Below are 14,471 nucleotides of genomic sequence, written 5' to 3' on the forward strand. Positions count from 1 at the left end.
TCAAGTATTTTATCCATTTCAGAACAAAAGAATTGAATCTAACCATCTCAGTCTGTGGTCTGCTGAAATCATGAAGTATGTCTCAATTGACATTAAATCTTGCCTGACAATCTAAATTAAGTATGCTATGGAACATTTTTCATACTATTCAAGGTTCATTGAATTGCTAGCAATTTACTTAGCTATAAATATTGCTTCAGTCATTATTAAATCTTAAAATCCATTTGATTTTTAAATAAAGATAATCTGAAATGAATATGGGGGTGTGTGGTTTGGGGAGAGAAGAAAGTAAAAAGAATTTCTGGATGGAGGGGTTACTGTTAAAGAATCCAGATTAATTCTGTGGCTGCCTTCTAGGTTGTACTAACCTATATGGTGTGGTTTAGAGTCGTACAGCACAGAAACAGACCCTTTGTTCCAACTAGTCTGTGCCAACCATGTTCCCAAAATAAATTAGTCTCATTTGCCTACGCTTCATCCATATCCCACTGATCTTTTCCTATTCAAATATTTTTTAAATGTTGCAACTGTATTGGCTTCCACCCCTTCCTCTGGCAGTTCATTCCAAAAATGAATCACTGCGTACTTTAAAAAGAATTACCCCCCCATGTTCTGTGTTGAACACTATTTGGAATACTGTGGGATGCAAGAAATCAACCTTGGCTCAACAATGAAGATTAGGTACTGTCAGTTTGAAGTTATTTTGTAAATAGGTATATCCCATAGCAGAAATGAATAGTCTTGGAAATAATGTTTTCAAACTGAAAATACCTATTTATAAAATGGAGCTTCTGAATTTAGCACCCATTTTGTGCATTGCCTGGTGCTATGTGGAACAGAAGTATTTAAACATTGCTAAATAATTGAATACAAGCACAAAGAGGTAATTATTAGACTTTATTGTTAAGTGGGAATGAGGAAGTGATGCATCTGTTTTGTAGAGTTGTAATCAGGCCCCACCCTTGGTGCAGTGCTCAGTTTTGGGTACTGCACTTCAAAGATACAATGCTCTCAAAGGTTAAAATTAGAATCTGTCATTTAGGGGTGTAGTAACAGCACACTCAATTTTGCATGGTAGACTAGTTCGTAAAGTTAGATCACATGGGATTCAGGGTAAGTTCTAGAGATGTACAGCACAGAAACAGACCCTTCAGTCTAACTCATCCATACCAAACAGATATCCCAAATTAATCTAGTCTCATTTGTTAGCATTTGCCCCTGGTGCTCACCTTCCACCCTACAAACCTTTGCATCAACCAAATCATCCACCGACATTTCCGCCACCTCCAAAAAGACCCCACCACCAGGGATATATTTCCCTCCCCACCCCTTTCCACCTTCCGCAAAGACCGTTCCCTCCGTGACTACCTGGTCAGGTCCACACCCCCCTACGACCCACCCTCCCATTCTGGCACTTTCCCCTGCCACCGCAGGAACTGTAAAACGTGTGCCCACACCACCTCCCTCACCTCTATCCAAGGCCCTAAAGGAGCCTTCCACATCCATCAAAGTTTCACCTGCACATCCACCAATATCATTTATTGTATCCGTTGCTCCCAATGTGGTCTCCTCTACATTGGGGAGATTGGGCGCCTCCTAGCAGAGCGCTTTAGGGAACATCTCCGAGACACCCGCACCAATCAACCAAACCGCCCCGTGGCCCAACATTTCAACTCCCCCTCCCACTCTGCCGAGGACATGGAGGTCCTGGGCCTCCTTCACCGCTGCTCCCTCACCACCAGACGCCTGGAGGAAGAACGCCTCCTCTTCCGCCTCGGAACACTTCAACCCCAGGGCATCAATGTGGACTTCAACAGCTTCCTCATTTCCCCTTCCCCCACCTCATCCTAGTTTCAAACTTCCAGCTCAGTAACTGTCTCCTTGACTTGTCCTACCTGCCTATCTTCTTTTCCACCTATCCACTCCACCCTCTCCTCCTTGACCTATCACCTTCATCTCCTCCCCCACTCACCCATTGTACTCTCTGCTACTCTGTCCCCACCCCCACCCTCCTCTAGCTTATCTCTCCACGCTTCAGGCTCACTGCCTTTATTCCTGATGAAGGGCTTTTGCCCGAAACGTCGATTTCGCTGCTCGTTGGATGCTGCCTGAACTGCTGTGCTCTTCCAGCACCACTAATCCACGATATGATTTCTGCCCAGTGCTCTGAATGTCAAAGTGAAGAAATTCAATGAAGCCCGGGTAAATGGTGGGAGTACCTATGATGTATTTTTGGAGCATAGTTTGTGTTGTGCCTCCTCGTTTGTCCCGCTGGTAAGCTCAGTAGCTTTGGCTGCTGAGTGACAAAACGATTGAGGAAAAAGTAAGAGACGGCCGTGGTCTACGCAGATCAGATATCTGGTATCGCTATCAAAAAAACTGCGTTTTCCATTGTCAACAGAGCAGTCCAGCTGGGAAGCGTCCCAGATAAGCAATCTCCCCGCAGCCTCATCTACAACTCCAAGCTGTGTTAAGTAGTTAAGTTGTAAATGTGCCTGCACTACAAAACTGGCAACAAGATCCGTCTCGAGTCAAACCGAGACAGCGATCTTGGGACAGTACCACTTGCCCTACGTGGAGCTGAGCTCAGCTATTCTCTTCCCCGCCCCCCCCCCCCCCCCCCCCACCCAGGAGCCGATTTGTCCAGTAGTTATATACATCACTAGCCAAACCTTCTACAACAAGGATTATCAATTTTTGAAACGGAACAGAGCATTCGGCTAACAAGATGGAAACCAAGATCAATGGTATGACAACAGAGACAACTGCCTTCATGGAAGGAATTGTTATTGAACCAGTGTATGACAGAACATCTGTCCGGGAAGTGGTAATCCATTACCCCATCGATGGGTTGTTTCGCACAGACTGCGACATCCTCTTCTCCACAGTGAGCCTGTTCAAGATCCACATGACCAAGGTGCATCAAATTAAGAGCATCTGGACAAAATGTTCACTGTGGGATAAGGCAGGAGAGTACCATGCAATCTATTGCCATTACCCTAAGTGCCAAGGTAAGAAACCTTCTCCAGCGGGGGGACTTTGCAGCGCTTGTGACCAGCGGTTCATCGCCCAGGATGGACTTGGTCAATACAACAGGCATCAACATCCCATTCTACAAAATGAAAAGCACCTCAAAACAACAAAAAGTCAAAGGCAAAACTGAGAAGTGATCACACATGGTCGCAGGTGGAGATTGCACTCCTGAGGCAATTATAAGAGAGATTTGCAGGATGCAAGTTCATTAATAAAGAGATTGTCAGCATCCTTAAAAACGAAACACCCAAGCAAATCTCTGACAAACACAGGAACCTTGCGATTACGCCAAAGGAGGTCCAAATCCCAAATGATGTGAGCATAGTTAATGACTCGTGAATCGGGGACAGTGTGTCTGGGATAATTCCAATGAACTAAACCCACACCAAAGAGCCAACCGCAGAACACCGACTTCAAACCCTAAGCATAAGGACATAAATGACTAGCTAAAACAAGCTGAAGTGATCTTGAGTGCGAGGAAAAACCCGGACACTCTGGCCCTAAGAATTGGACTGAGAGAGAGTCTTACCGACCTACTAATGAATGGTAGGGACAGACCAAATAATCAGAAAAAGCCTTGTCTCTTTTTTAGTCTGGCCTACAAAGACCGATTGTAATACCAGCGCAAAGAAAAGATGGGCAACATGTGGAGCTCTGTTCAGAGTGATGCAGCTCTACAAAACCAATTGGCGCCTGCCAGCTCAAGACATCATGGGGGCACCAACCTCAGCTTGTCCTCTCCCAAATCAGGAAGTGGAAGCATGTTTCAGAGAGAAACTGTTGGTACCAAATCATAAATCCAATATCAGTAAATACGTCCCATATACTGGGAACATAAGTGACAGATCCATGATGGAACCAAAGAGGTTGATACAGCCATCAAGGGGATAGACGAATACAATACCACTAAACCAAACGGCCTGAAACTGAGTGATATAAGATCCATTCGTGAAGTGGAGGAAACATGTCTACCCTGACTCTTCTCCCTATGGCTAAAATCGAGCACGATACCGGAATCCCTAAAAGAGTCGCATGGTCTTGATTCCTACGTGCGAGGATGAAGACCGCCTGAAAAACATCGGCAACTGGCGGCCGATAACCATTGGTCCGATGCTGCTAAGACTTTTCACTAAAATAATGCTTCAGTGAAACTGTTGAAATAAACAACTGACAAAAGGGGTTTCTAGCAGCCACTCCAGAATGCAGTGAGAACATTGTCCTCCTCGAGAACATAATTAAGGGAGCGAAACACAACCGTAAGGACATCGCAGATGCCTTTGTTGATCTGGCGAAAGCGTTTGACTGGGGCACAAATTACTATGGAAAACATTGCAGAGAGCACATCTCCCAAAAGCCTTTATAGGCCTGATCAAGGATCTCTGCACTGGCGATGCAACTATGGTAGAAGGGAACGGTACTTAAACCACTCCAATGAACATTGAGAGGGGCGTAAAGCAGGACGACCCACTCTCACCCACACTATTCAACATTGCTCTGGATTCTTTGATATGGTCTATGAAGGAGGCAGACTTGGGTCGCCATGCCTCTAGGTGGCAGAAGAGTCAACTGCTCACCATTGGCCGTCGTGGATGACATAGCCCTTCTGAGTGACTCTCACGGGTATGGTGAGGAATCTGAAGTTCCTCCAGTCATATTGTGACCATATTGGCCTCAATGTTAACATTGCAAAGACTAAATGCTTCCACTTTAACGTTTAAAGGAAGACCTTCCTGTAAAATCACTTCGCTAACTGGAAGCTGCATAACAAATATATAGCCTGTGTACCCGGTGCCCATATTGACCTGTGGGCAGGTGTTGGAAGAAGAATGGGAGGAGAGGCTTAAGACTGGTCCATTTAAAAACACTCAGTTCTGACACCAGACTGATCTTGTACGCCTTAGTTTGAGCCTCATGTAACACCAGTACGACCCAGACCCTGGCCCATGGTAATGCTAGAGTGTACATGATGTTAACGAGCGACGTAACGACTTAGAAAAGCCATTCGTGATTAGTCAAATGCCTCGTCCTCTAATTAGTGATGTGCATGAATGGATGAACAAGATTCCCACCACTAACAAAACCACAGCCAAGAGGATGGGCTTGGCAGAATTAGCGGGGAAAGAAGACCCTGTTAAGCTTGTCTCTAGTCTGGCACTGTAAAGAGACATAGATGTTGAATAAATGAGGGGCTTCCGCTACCAGTGAAATACCACTACTCATTGTTTTTCACTTACCTGGTGAGACTGGGAGCTGAGCCTTGAGGGAGGGTGTCTCTTCTGGTTGGAAGCACCCAGGCAGCTGGGCGCGACCCGCTTTAGAGGCAGTGGCAGGTGGGGTTTGATTGGGGTGGTATCCCTGTCACACCGTAATGCAGGTGTCCTAAGGCGAGCTCTGAGAGAACAGAAACCTCCCTTGGCACAGAAGGATAAAAGCTTGCTTGATCTTGATTTTCAGTATGAGTACAGACTGTGAATGCGGGGCCTCACGAGCCACCTGGCCTTCTGGGTTTTAAGCAGAAGGTGTTAGAAAAGTTACCACAGGGATAACTGGCATGTGGCGGCCAAGCGTTCATAGCAACGTTATTCTTTGACCTTTCAATGTCTGCTCTTCCAATCATTCTGAAGCAGAATTCACCAAGCATTGGATTGTTCACCCACTGTTCAAAGTTCACCCACTATTAGGGAATGTGAGCTGGGAAATCGGCTTTATGGTAGGAGTTAGAGTGGTGGTGGAGGCTTGTGATCAATGGTGTGTTGCAAGGATTAATAATGGGTCCACCTTTGTTTGTCATTGATACAAATGATTTAGGTGAGAATATAGGAGGTGTGGTTAGTAAGTTTGTAGATGCCACTAAAATAGTTTGTATAGTGGACCAGTGGTGCAGTGAAAAAGGTTATCCAAGATTAACAAGTAATCTTGATCAATTGAGTCAATGGGCTAAGGAGTGGCAAATGGTGATGGCACCTCCGCATCATCCTTATTGATGGCTCAGTTCCACCTACCAATTGGGGAGGAATGCCATGTAGTCTTTATCAGAAAATGAGCACAATCTTCATTAAATATGTAATGAATCTATTATAATACTTGGGTTGCATTTGAGACGTAATAGCTTGATATCTCACAGGAAGCTTAGAGCAAATACACATTGCTGAAATAGTTTGGTACACCAATGGAGACAACTGAGCATTGGTTAGCTCCTCCCAGAAACTGTCCTTGATATTCTGATGTATTTATTGCATTATCCAACAGACCACTAGTGGGGTGCTGCAAAGATAAGTGCAAGGACCTCAGGTTTTTGATATTTATCAATGGTTTAGATGATCCACTGTAACGCGTTTTTTGATGTAGTGGAGGCACCTTTGGTGTCCTGCTACATGTGTAATAATACAATTATAATGCAGATACAGCAAGCAGATAAAACAGCAAATGGAATAGTGGCATGTATTACAAAGGGATTGGAGTTGAAGAGTAAAGACGACAACATAAAAATGGTTTTGTACAGTTTGTTATCTTAACCTGGATCATTTCCTTTCTTAGTTACTCCATTTGTTTTGTTAGTTGACCTTATTCAAAATAATGGCTATGATTATCAATAGGAATTTGTGGACAAGGAAAAGAAATTGGTTCATTTAGTGAGCCTCTGTCATCCAATCATATGGAACAATGATCAAATGTACGTACAGCAGACTCCAATGACACCAGGAAACCCTCCAGTAGTGGAGAGCTTTGGTGACCTTAATTTTTGTTTCCTTAATGTCTTTGAACTATAGATTAACTAACTACTGGCCATTATTAGGAAATGTATGTATATAAATATTTGATTTCATGTAGCCTGCTTGCAAGGTATTTGCCCACGTTCAAGGGTTATGGTGGTAAAGCAGGAAAGTAGAGTTGAGGATTATCAAATCCAGCCATGATCTCATTGAATGGTGGAACACACTTGATGAGCTGAATATCTTTCTTCTGCTCCAAGCGTGCTCGGTCTTGTTCAGAAGTTTTTCATTGAAGGACCATTGCCCGTGGAAATGTACTGCAATTCAACAGATTCAAGAGAGCAGGAAAAGAAAGGGGGAAAAGTATAAAAGTATACTTTTAAAGTATAAAAGTATAAAAGTACTTATAAAAGTACCTTCAAGTGTACTTTGGAAAAATAGTAAAATTGAAGAACAAGGAGAGACAGAATAAAATAAAAGGTACTATATTAAAGGGTGTGCAAGAATGGAGAGACCTGTACTTGTTCATAAGTCACGAAAGCTAGCAGGACCAATAGAGAAGTTAATAAAGCAGTGTTTTAGGTTTTGTAACTAGGGTCATAAATTTATAGCAGGGAAGCAAGCTATGATGAACTTATAGAAGACATTGTAAGACCTCAACTTCAGTGATGTGTACGGTTTGCAGTGGCCACACTGTAGGATGGCAATATATTGGATAATGCTGAAGAGATGTACAAAAGTGTTCCCAGGGTTGAAACACTTCAGCTATGAGGATAAATGAGAAACAAGTACTGCTTCCCTTGGAGGGGAGGAGGCCAAGAGGACGTTTCAAGACGTTTTTGAATATTATGAGGGGCATTGAACATTCCCACTCATAAATGGATAGAGAACAAGAGGACGCAGTTACTGATTTGCAAAAATAATAAATGTGAGGTGAGGGAAACTTTATTTCACTCAGCAAGTAGTTAGGGTATGGAATCAGTTGCCTTGAAGTGTGATGGAGGGAAGTTTCAATTGAGGCATTCGAGGGCATTGGATTTTTTGTTGACGTACTGGGTTATGAGAAAGAGGCAGGAGATTTGTACAAGTTTAAAATACTCAAGGCTGATGCATACCTGGTAGACCAACTGGCCTCCTGCACCATAACAGTCAATGGATATACTTGTTAATCTATCCAGACTTGGATGTGGATTTTGGTTGATGAATATTTAACTTGTTTTTTGCATTTGCTGTTTGTTCATTTGTAGGGTTTCCTTGTATATTCAAGACCAAAGAATGCCTGTGAGCCAATAATTTCTCCGCCTATGACGGACAATTCTTCAATCAACTTCATTGTTCTGATTAGAAGATTTGACTGCAATTTTGATATTAAGGTGAGTCACAAACTAAATCAGCTTAAATGTTCATAAATATTTGTAGCAGTACCCTTGAATGTTTCCAATTTGAATTAATTCTTTGCAGTCAGTGCTGGTTATATTTGTCAGTCTATCAGCTCTAGTGCTTCAATGTTGCAAGACTAGTAGAAAAGTGGCTTAGCTTTTAGTTTAAGCTTATTAGCTGGTTGTTCAAGGGAGGTCATGTCAGATTTTTCAGCTGGAATTCCTTTCCTTAATTTGAATGTGCTACTGGTTAATGTGAGTTGAGCCAGAGAACTTGGCCTAGAGTCTGTTTTCCTGAAGTAATTAAAACCTCATCCAGTATCTCTTTCCCCAAAATAGAAGCTTAAGTATCCACAGTGGCATATGTGGCAACATTGTGATTTGGAATAGTTGGAAGTCATATTATTGGCGCTGAGACAAATAAAAATAGCCTTATTTGAGAGGGACAAATGCTCTCTCTACTCCTCCTGGCATCATTATTACCTTTACAAAACAGTCGAACTCCAGAGGTGAGAACTACTGGCAGTATTTGACAGTATCAAGAAGGCCTAGCGAAACTGGAGTTGATCTGAATTGAAGGGGAAGTTGAGATGATTCCCTGTTGGTTTAGGTAACACCAAGCATAAATTAAGATGGTTGGACATTTTAGAAGTCCGTCATCTCAGACCAAGGACATCACTGCAGGCTTCTTGAGGGCAGTGTCCCAAGCCCAGCAATCTTCAGCTGTTTCATTAATGACCTTTCCTCCAGCTCGAAGCGTTTGCAGCTTACGGACCTTTCGGTCTAAACTGAGAAGGTGGAATCCAAGCTGCAGACATTGTCATATCAGAAAGAGGAAATGGACCTCGACACTTGGCTCTAGAGCTTGTTCACACTCCTTTTGACTAGTGGTTCACATTTGGAGTGTAATCTAGAGCAGGAGGGTGTGACCACAGGTATGGAGACCCAGCGTGTTGCATTTAAGGACCCTTGATCATTGCTATTATCCAATGGTTTGAGGCTCCTGCAAGTTGCGCAGACATGAGTGGCGACTGCAGGAAGGATGAGTAAGCTAACCACAGCGCCATGGTACATTGAACCACTTAAGTTGGAGGAAGAAGGAAGAAACAGAGATGTAGGGGTATAGATATTATTTTCTGAAACTGAGCTGGAGTCCAGAAAGCTCTATTGTCTGCTGGTGTGTGGGTTAAGAATATATGGTTAGGGACTGGAGAAGAACTTGGAGGGAAGGAATCCAATTGGTGTCATCCATATTGGTAACCACAGGACTATTAGAACTAGAAGGAAGGTTCTGCTGAAAAAAATCTCAATGTTAGGAGCTACATTTAACAATAATGATACTCAGGACAAGAAAGGGTAGTGTGTCCAAACATAGAAAGACAGCAGTAAACGGAGTCAAAAGGCTGGGAAGAGATAAAAAGGCAAAATTTAATGGCACTTTTTTGAATGCTGCGTGCCTTAAAGTACAAAAATAAATGAATTATTGGATCAAATAGAGGTTAATGGACATCATTTTATGGCCATTAAGCAATTTGGCTACAAAGGGATAAAAGCTGGGAACTGAATGAGGACATGTAACTTTTCAAAAGGACAGGTAGGGAGAAAAGGGTTGTGGGGTAGCTTTGTTATTACAGGATGGCATAAGTACAATAGCAAGAAATTATCTTGGCTCGGAAGGTGTCGAATTTATGTGGGTGGAAATAATAAAAAAGGGAAGATGATTGTCCTCCTAACATTAGTTATGTATACAGTGGACAGAATGAATCAGGACATGACACATATGTAAAGAAAAAGCAGTAATCATTGGTGACCCGATCTTCTAGATTGGGAAAGTCAGATTGGTAAAGGTAGACACAAAGTAGAATTCATGTGTATTTAGGACTGTATCTGAGAAGTGTTATGGGTCCAATGAGGGATTGGGATATTTTGGATCTAGATGTACAATAAGGCAGTTTTAATAAATGATCTCAGTAAATGTTTTCTGAAGGGAATCTATGACATAACATGGAAGAATTTAGCATTTAGTTTGAGGCAGAAACTTAGCTCAGAAGTCCTGCTAAACATAATTGTAATTACAAAGGAATGAGGGCAGAACTAGCTAGACTGGGAAAGGAGTTTAGCTGCACTTATGATTGAGGAACAATGGCAGGTGTTCAAGAAAATAGTTATTGACTCACTGCAGAAATATTCTAGGAAGCAGGTGAGCCAAACATGGTTAATCAGGGAAGTATAGCATTACATTGAAAGAACATAAAATATTACAGTGAAGTACAGGCCCTTCGGCCTCGAAGCTGCACCGACCTGTGAAACCAGTCTGAAACCCATCTAATCTACACTATTCCATTTTCATCCATACATCTATCCAATGACCATTTTAAATGCTGTTAAAGTTGGCAAGTCTACTACTGTTGCAGGCAGGTTGTTCCAAATACTTACTACTGAGTAAAGAAACTTCCCCTGACATCTGTCTTCTATCTACTACCCCTCAATTTATAGCTATGTCCCCTCATGCTAGCCATCACCAAACGAGGAAAAAGGCTGTCACTGTCCACCCTATCCAACCCTCTGATTATCGACTGAGTCACCCCTCAACCTTCTCTCTAATGAAAACAGCCTCCAGTCCCTCAGCCTTTCCTCATAAGACCTTCCCTCCATACCAGGCACCATCCTAGTAAATCTCCTCAACTCTTTCCAGAGCCTCTGCATCCTTCTGATAGTGTGGTGACCAGAACTGTATGCAATACTTCAAGTGCAGCTGAACCAGAATTTTGTACAATTGCAGGATTACCTCGTGGGCTCCAAAACTCAGTCCCTCTACCAATAAAAGCTAACACGCTGTTCTTAACAACTCTATTGATCTGGGTGGCAACTTTCAGGGATCTCTGTACATAGACACAGATCTTTCTGTTCATCTACGCTATCAAGAATCTTACCTTTAGGCCAGTACTCTTTTTTTATTCCTGTTGTTCCTTCCAAAGTGAATCACCTCACACTTATCTGCATTAAACTCCATTTGCCCGATCTCAGCCCAACTCTGCATTTTATCTATGTCCCTCTGTAACCCACAACATCCTTTTGGCACTATCCACAACTCTACTGACCTTAGCGTCATCCGCAAATTTACTAAACCGTCCAGCTCATTTATAAAAATGACAAACAGCCGTGGCCCCAAAACACATCCTTGCGGTACACCACTAGTAACTGAACTCCAGGATGAATATTACCCACCAACCACCACCCTTTCAGCGAGCCAATTTCTGATGCAAACCGCTAAGTCACCCTCAATCTCATGCCTCTATTTTGTGCAATAGCCGACCATGGGGAATCTTATCAAACACCTTACTGAAATCCATATACGCTACATCAATCACTTTACTCTCATCCAACTGTTTGGTCACCATCTCAAAGAACTCAAGGTTTTTTGAAGCATGACCTATCTTTCACAAAACTGTGTTGACTATCCATAATCAACTTCTTCTTTTCTCGATGGTAAATCCTATCACCTCTAATCTTTCCCAACACATTACCTGCAACCGAAGTAAAGCTCATTGATCTATAATTTCCAGGGTTGTCTCTACTCCCCTTTTTGAACAAGGGGACGACATTGGCTATCCTTCAGTCTTCTGGCCCTATTCCTGTAGACCCTGATGACATAAAGATCAAAGCCAAAGGCTCTGCAATCTCCTCCCTGGCTTCCTAGAGAATCCTAGGATCAAATCCCCTGGGCCGGTTGGAATTTTCGATTTTCACACTTTCCATAATTACTAACACTAATTCCTTGTGCAACTGAATCCCATGTATTCTAGTAGCCTGTATCTCAGTATTCTCCTCAATAGCATAGTCTTTTTCCAGTGTGAATATTGACAAAAAATTCAGTTAGTGCTTCCCCAATTCCTCTGGCTCCACGCACAACTTCCCATTCCGTGGGTGGCACAGTGGTTAGCATAGCTGCCTCACAGCACCAGAAACCTGGTTCAATTCCTGTCTCGGGCAACTGTCTGTGTGGAGTTTGGACATTTCCCCCGTGTCTGTGTGGGTTTCCTCTGGGTGCTCAGGTTTCCTTCCACAGTCCAAAAAATGTGCAGGTTAGGTGAATTGGCCATGCTAAATTGCCCATAGTGTTCGGTGAAGGGGTAAATATAGGGGAATGGGTCAGTGTGGACCTGTTGGGCCGAATGAGCTGTTTCCAGTCTGTAAGTAATCTAATCTATCCTAGATTGGCCCTAATCTTCCTGATGAAGTGCTTTTCCCCAAACCGTAGACTCTCCTGCTTCTCGGATGTTGCCTGACCTGCTATGCTTTTCTTGGCCCTAATTTCATTCCAATCATTCTTTTATATACCTATAGAAAGCCTGAGGGTTTTCCTTGATCCGATCTGCCAATAACTTCTCATGTCCCCTCTTAGCTCCTCTTATCTCTCTTTTGGTTTTTCCTGGCTAACATGCAACTCTCAAGCGCTCTCGCTAAGCCTTCATGTCTCATCCTAATGTAAACTGGCTTCTTCCTCTTGGCAAGAGCATCAACATCTTTTAGTAAACCACGGCTTCCTCATTTGACAACTTCGTGCCTCCCTGACAGGTACATACTTATCAAGGGCACGCAGTAGCTGGTCCTTGAAAAAGCTCCACATTTTAATTGTGCCCATCTTGTGCGGTTTTCTTCTCCATGCTATTCATCCTTAATCTTGCCTAATCGCATCATATTTGCCTTTCCCCCAGCTATAACTCTTGCCCTGCAGTATACACCTATTCCTTTCCATCAGCACTTCACGATCCCCAAAGTGCTCACCTACCTCCAAATCTAACACCTGGCTGGGTTCACTACCCAGTACCATATCCAATGTGGCTTCGCCCTTTGACCTGTCTGGGTATTGTCAGGAAACCCTCCACACATTGGATGAAAACTGACCCATTTAAAGTACTCAGCTATAGTACTTTCAGTCAATATTTTGAAAGTTAAAGACCCTATAACAACTACCCAGTCGCTTTCGATCCTACCGAGCACTATCTTCGCTATCCTTTCCTCTAAATTTCTGGAACTATTTGGAGGCCGATAGGAAACCCCCAAAAGGGTGACCTCTCCTTTCCTGCTTCTAACCTCAACCCATACTACCTCAGTGGACGAGTCTCAAACGTCCCTTTTGCCATCGTAATACTGTCCTTGACGAACAATGCCACACCTCTCCCTCTTTTACCATCTTCTCTCCTCTTACTGAAACATCTAAATCCCAGAACCTACAACAACCATTCCTGTCCCTGCTCTACCCATGTCTCCAGAATGGCTTGAAACAAAAAATAAAATGAGGCAATGATTCGTGGTAACTCCAGATGAGTGGAGGAGTTTTAAAACCCAACAATAGATGACCAAAAAAGAAGTAAATGAACTTTGAGGGTAAGATTCTAAGTAATGTCAAGATGGACAGCAAGAGCATCTTTACCTTTTTTAAAATATTTAAAGTGTACAGCAGACCCTGAGTGAAAAGACTGGGGAAATATTAACAAAGAACCAGGGAAATGACAGAGGAGTTGCAAAATACTTGGCATTATTCTTCAAGGTAAAAAACTCAATTTAGAACTTTTGGAATCCTGTTAATCAAGGGGTAAACGTGAAAAGGACAGTTCCTGCACTGCAAAGACTATAGCCGTTTATGTAGTCCATTCATCACTTCCAGTGCAATTGGGAATAACCAGTAAATGCTAGTCCTGTAGCACCAACCACATCCTTTACATGCTTTTCAAAATGTACACAGCTGTTTCACTGTTGCATAAGTTTCTTATTTTGTCCACTACTTGCAGCTGAAGATCTTTGTTCCCTGGTTAACCATGTTCAGGAAGACTAAACAGATGCAGCAGCTTCTAACTGAGAATCTTAGTCGTTAGTGATCTTGAATCAGAGGTCAGTCCTGGACATATTGGAGCTAAATGCACTTCCTCCTTTGTGAGAAGTAGCATGTGGGAAACATTTGTGGTGCAAAGCAAATGAATAATGACCAATGCGAAAATAATTCTGTGCTCCAGGTACCAGTTGAACATTTGAATGAAAACCCGTTGTGCAGGATTATAGGTTTATGTCCATACAAGTGTCCTCTCTTGGTAACATATCTGTAAGAATGCTGTGGCCTTATGAATGCTCTGCATCTTTTCCAAATTGTATCATCGTTCCACTGACAGTATTGTCAATCACTAAATGTAGCATTTGTCAGTAGGTATGTCAGTGTAATGTAGAATGACTAATGTGGCTCATGACTGCTGGTATTTCTCGGAAACATCTCACTGGTAACTTTCGCTTGCGTACGAAAAGTCATCCTTACTGTGAATGCCAAGCATAGCATATTTAGCATATGTTA

At 42.7% G+C, this 14,471-nt stretch overlaps 1 protein-coding gene across 3 annotated transcripts in view; it reads left to right on the top strand.

Annotated features, from left to right (window-relative positions):
• The window catches only part of rnf13 (ring finger protein 13), a 259,925-nt gene that overhangs the window by 81,774 nt on the left and 163,680 nt on the right, over positions 1-14,471 (top strand). For all 3 annotated transcript variants that reach the window (XM_072572033.1, XM_072572035.1, XM_072572034.1), the window contains one exon: positions 7,994-8,119. In XM_072572033.1, coding sequence (XP_072428134.1) covers positions 7,994-8,119 — 126 coding nt within the window. The remainder of the gene's footprint in view (positions 1-7,993; positions 8,120-14,471) is intronic.

Source organism: Chiloscyllium punctatum, chromosome 6 (assembly GCF_047496795.1).
Source record: "Chiloscyllium punctatum isolate Juve2018m chromosome 6, sChiPun1.3, whole genome shotgun sequence".
Lineage (NCBI taxonomy): Eukaryota > Metazoa > Chordata > Chondrichthyes > Orectolobiformes > Hemiscylliidae > Chiloscyllium > Chiloscyllium punctatum.